Source organism: Quercus lobata, chromosome 2, assembly GCF_001633185.2.
Source record: "Quercus lobata isolate SW786 chromosome 2, ValleyOak3.0 Primary Assembly, whole genome shotgun sequence".
Lineage (NCBI taxonomy): Eukaryota > Viridiplantae > Streptophyta > Magnoliopsida > Fagales > Fagaceae > Quercus > Quercus lobata.
In genome coordinates, this window is record NC_044905.1 from 94,501,560 (window position 1) to 94,506,913 (window position 5,354).

The window sequence follows — 5,354 nt, forward strand, 5'->3', positions numbered from 1 at the left end:
AAAATTTGACATTTTCACAAGCTGGTTGTTAACTAAAACTGGTTTTGATTCTAGACAAACTAGATTAATAGTCTCATTTTCAATTCAACTTGTATCAAACTAAACAAGCTTTGTAATTTACCAAACATCCCTAAAAACATTCAGGCAACACAACTACAAATAAAGTGATTTAGAGATAACCCTACAATCCCAAGTGCATACTCAGTGCCACAATGTAAATTCCTTTTAAATTTTTTTTAAATGTTAATAATTAAATGACAATGAGCTTTAGAACCACAGCTTGTAATGCAAGGTGAAATGGATAGAGTAAAAGTCCTCTGTCTTACTCTTACTATGTTCTATTTTATGCTCCACCATTTATAATCAACCACATGTAGTGGCACTTGGACATAGTAAAAGTCATAAATTGGATGTATTTGGTCATGCAAACTATTTTGGGTTGAGGATTATTATATGTATTTTATTCTATTATGGATCTCTCATCATAGGAGATTAAAATGTAGTGGCACTTGGAAAATGAGAAGTCAAAGATATATGCTAAAATGAAATTAACTTATCTACCAAATGTATGCTGGAGTACTTAAGCAAACTACAAACTCTAAATTTCAATTAACCTCATCATTGTCAAACGAGAGAGAGAGATGGGGCAACTGTAAGTATAAGATCTAGAGATTTTACTATAAAGCCCAACAGTATATCACAAACTTATCCAAATAAAGGTGGTTTCTTCCATCTACAACACATCAGAAAATAAAGATTATTATAGAATTTTGTACATTTTCACACCTACTTTCATAATTTATTCTTTTGGTTTCATGATTTATTCTTTTGGTTAAGAAGGGAGAGACTCCTTGGTCTTGGAAATAGGTGCTGTTAGCTCTGCATCTGGTTGATTCTGAAGACCTGTTTTTGAACCACTGGCTAGTTCAATCACTGTTGACTCAAAGGGGTTGCCACTAAATAGAGCAGCCCTCTCATCACTGCTGCCTTTCAATTCCTCAGCTCTTGATAAATGAGACCTGCATTAGAGACCTGTTAAAAACCATGCCACATAAAAAGAAACAACAACATATGAAAAAGAGACTAAAGAATGTATTACGTAGAAGCTAGAGTAGCCAATCTGCTAGTCATCCTCGGTTTTGTTGATTCAAGCATCTCCTCTGCCATTGAATGACATCAAAGTAAATTAGAAGGAAACAATTGCAGCCAGTAAATGTTTAGCTATTTAGGCTTCTATAGTGTAGTACAAGCACATATTCCAAAGTACTACATGGTATCTAATCATTCCAAGTAGGACAAAACTTAGGTACAGTACCTTATGTACAGTACCTTAGGTGCCCCTTTTAAATTGCAGACACCTGTCCAATTAAATGACTCAGTTAACGGAAGTTAACACTTAACACATCTTTTTTTTTTCACCGTCCTTTTTTAGATCTTCCATAGTCAGACTTCTCACAAATGTGTTGAACCCATTATTAGAAAACCCAGGAGAAAAGAAAACCATCGATCCTCTTCGACTTTTCGCACTCTAAGAAGGAGAAATTTGGCTTAAGTGAAGTTTCAAAAAAAATATCATTGAAACGTCCTAGCATTCTTTAGAGGGAAAATCTGGTGCAAAGAATGAGTTCAAGTGTAAATACAGGGAATAAGGGAGATGAACAGGTCAACCTCATAAACCAACATTCATTCACCACGTGAACCAAGAATACAACCAAATTTGGCTTTGCATCATAATGAAAATAATGGGATTAATGGAGAAGATTGCCCTTTGTCCTTCTTTGCTTGATTTCGTTGAGAAATTTGAGAGTTTGAGTGTGAGAAGTCAAATACTGTCGAAGGATTGTCAATTTAAAGAAACCATTGGATTCTTTTGAGATTGTGCAGGAAAAATCTGAGTTTTGTTGTCGATGTGATGCTCACAAGCCAGTCCCTTCGCCATTATTTGCTTGGTTGGGTTTGAGAATCATAATGGTCATTGGGTTCTTTTGAGTTCTGGCTTTTGAGATTGTGCGTGAGAAGTTTCAAGTTTGAGAAGCTACAGATTTTCTCATTGAAAGAGAGAGTGAAAAAAAGTAAAAAGAAAAAAAGAAAAGAAAAAGAAAGACAGCGTTAAACTTCCGTTAATTGAGTAATTTAATTGGATAGGTGTCTGCAATTTAAAAGGGGTACCTAAGGTACTATACATAAGGTACTGTACCTAAGTTTTGCCCTTCCAAGTATATCACAAATCAAGATAAGTATGCCTAAGAAATTCTATAAAGCCCAACAGTATTTTAGAACACATTTCCTAATGTTTCATCAGTTCAACAAAGGAGAATTCCATTGACGAGACAAACTTATCCAAATAAAAGTGGTTTCTTCTGTCTACAGCACATCAGAAAATAAAGATTATTATAGAATTTTGTACATTCACACACTACTTTCATAATTTATTCTTTTGCTCCTTTGAGGTGGGGTAGTTGCCTGACAGAAATTATCCACCAAATTGCCTTAAGACTAAGACACCTGACAAAAGAAAATTTTCTAATCTAGTTACCTTGTTTACAGAACCTAGAACAGAAAATTCACCTACTGATCATGAACTATAACAGTAGGACACATGATGTTATAATACAACATAGAACCTTCAGCAGTAAGGGTACAATTACCTGAGAAGATGACAATTCTGTAAAAGACCTACTGATCGGCTAATCACAATTCAAGATTGTCTTGTAGCTTCCATTTTCAGTAACAGATCTTTAATATTTACTTGCATCCTCATCTTCATATCATGGTACTCTCGACGTGCTCTGTCTAGAGCCTAGACTTCTTCGTATTTTTGTTTATGCATTTCTTAAGCCTCAGCCAAATGCAACTTTGTGAATCGAGGAAATACAATAGGTGCCTTATCCAACTGAGGGGCCTTCTCTAAATAAACAGATTTTAGCCAACTGGGATCCAGCTCATCCCAGCAATCCCATTGCTTTCTTTACCTTGTTCATTGCCAAATGAGATTGGCATCTTGCCTAACTTGGGGGTTTTGGCTTCTACAATAACAGTTAAAGGATGTAAATTATAACCTCGTGGTTTAGCTTGAGACCTCAAAAGAATGATATATAGAAAAGAAGAAAACACTACAGTACATTCATTTGATGGCACTAGGTCTATCACACATATGAACCCATGCAAAAAAATGGACATATCTTCCCCTTCCTCGTTCCAAAACCTTATGCAAATATCTTAGAATAAGAAAAAATAACTTTTCCCCTCTTTAAACCCGTATTGATCTTATAAACATAAAACTGCCCTCTGAACAATAATGAAGCAAATATTGCAGTTCCAAGCCACCATATTGAATGGTTTACTAGTTTCTTATATCACAAAAGTCCAATGCTAAGGACCACACTCAACATAACCAAGCAAAACACTAATGCATGATTTCAATACAAAACTACAGAAAGCAGATTAGTTTTGGTTGCTCAGCAACATTTTGTGTCTTGGCACATATCCCCTAATATGTCATGCATATATTGTAAATAATGCAGATTATGCAATGTTCACATTTATGATAGAAGAAGCAAAAGGCATAATGATAAATAAGGCAGTTTAGTTGGCATTTTTTCTTCCAAAAAGTACCTTCCCCACACATTAAATTTCACCCAAATAACTTCTAAGAACCAAAAACTATTTGTCTTCCTTGGAAGTCATCAGCTCTCTTTTATTGGTATCCTGTGAATAGCTAAAGTTATCTAAAATCATTTCCTAATGAATGTAATTATAGACCACATAGACAACGAGCAAAAGTTATCCCAAATCATGTCATATTGTAACAAATACATGAAACAGGTAAAGAATTTCAAGTAGATATGTCCATGACAAGTTGCTAAGCTAACACGATCTCATAATCATATAAGGAAGAAAAAAAATACAGGACCCAATATAAAGAACTCATATTACCAACAGAGTTGTAAAGGACTTACCACGAAGGAAAGCCAAGATATGACTGCAAACCTCAGGAAGGTCCATAGAGGGGTAAACCTTGCAGTCAGGGATGTCAGATGCAATGATCCTTATGTTGTTATCAAAATGGGCAAGCAGGTAAAAAAAGATTTAAGCTATTTTGAACTTACAAATAACTGTATTCCTAAGTTAAATACTTCTTGTAGAATTTTCCAAACTCAAGATTATTTTATAAAAAATATAAACAAAAATGGAAGAAGAAGAAGAAAACAGGGGAAAAAATAAACCATAATAGATTAATTTGTCAAATATATAAGAACCGAAGTTCAAACAAAAAAAATAATAGCTTAAACCCACAAAGTTTAGAGAAATAATATAAACCCATATCAGCGTTAATCATATGTAAAGAGAGAACCTAAAGATTGTGGGTGGTGCCATTGATTTAGAATGGAAGAGAAGAAGCGCCGCCAAGTTGGATTGGATATGAGTGCGCTGCCGATTTGAGGATGGATTGGAAGAGAAGAAGCTAGAGAGCGAAGCCAACGAGTTGGATTGGATGAGAAGAAGCGTCGCCAATTTGAGGTTGCGGGTGTGCCGTTGTCTGGTTCTTCTGTGGGTATGGTTTTAGCTGTCTGATTTGAGAGTTTTGTTTAGAAAGTTAAACGTGAAATAGAGCAAGGGGCAAACATGAGATAGAGCAAGCGTGAAGCAAACGTGAGAGAGGAAAAAAGTGAGATGAATGTTATAATTTTTTGTTTATATATGAAACCTGTTTAACCGGTAACCAAAATCCTTTAAAATTACATCAACGGTCCATATTAAAACAATATTAAATTAATGATTTAGATATAGGTGGGTACCATACCCTCTATTTTTTGGAGGAATGGTCCATATTAAAACAATACTAATCGTTAACCCGTGCGATGCACGGGATAGTTAAACAAAATTTATACACATTCACCTTTATTGGTACAATCATTTGAAAACAATTCTAACTAATAACCAAATGTAAGAGACACATTGACTTACTATTTAAAGTAGCCTTCTGAAGAATTTACACATATTGTGCAACTGAGCCTTAAAATTTAATTCCTGAACACCATAACTCCATAAAATTTATACTAATAATAATATTTTATGATAGTGCAGTTAGAATTTTGGTTTAATTCTTGAACACTGAATTGGAAATTAATTATATGAGTATTCAATGGTGAACAAAGTACTATGTATTAATTAATATATAAACAAAACTAACCTTACAAAAGCTAAACTTTATAAGCTAAAATCTATACCGTGCGTTGTAGATCTTAAATGCTATAATATAAAACCACTCCATTATGGTAAATCAGTCAATAATAAGATTATAAAGAATGATAAATATTCATACTCATATCCAACTTATAATGAATGCCAAA

The 5,354-nt window shown here is 34.0% G+C and overlaps 1 protein-coding gene across 3 annotated transcripts; it reads right to left on the bottom strand.

The window, feature by feature from the left end:
- Positions 1–588: 588 nt before the first annotated feature.
- LOC115977309 lies at positions 589–4,647 on the bottom strand. Of its 3 annotated transcripts, none has more exons than XM_031099093.1 (4): positions 4,355–4,647; positions 3,960–4,048; positions 1,100–1,160; positions 589–1,019 (listed from the first exon to the last, which is right to left on the bottom strand). In XM_031099093.1, exons 1-4 carry the CDS (start codon positions 4,375–4,377, stop codon positions 833–835), a joined length of 360 nt encoding a protein of 119 aa, XP_030954953.1. In that variant the 5' UTR covers positions 4,378–4,647; the 3' UTR covers positions 589–832. The 3 variants fall into 3 exon arrangements, 1 of the variants encoding a protein (XP_030954953.1); XR_004088514.1 differs by lacking the exon at positions 3,960–4,048 and adding an exon at positions 2,649–3,026 and having other exon boundaries at positions 922–1,019; XR_004088513.1 differs by lacking the exon at positions 4,355–4,647 and adding an exon at positions 2,649–3,026 and having other exon boundaries at positions 922–1,019; positions 3,960–4,226.
- Between the last annotated feature and the right edge of the window lie 707 nt (positions 4,648–5,354).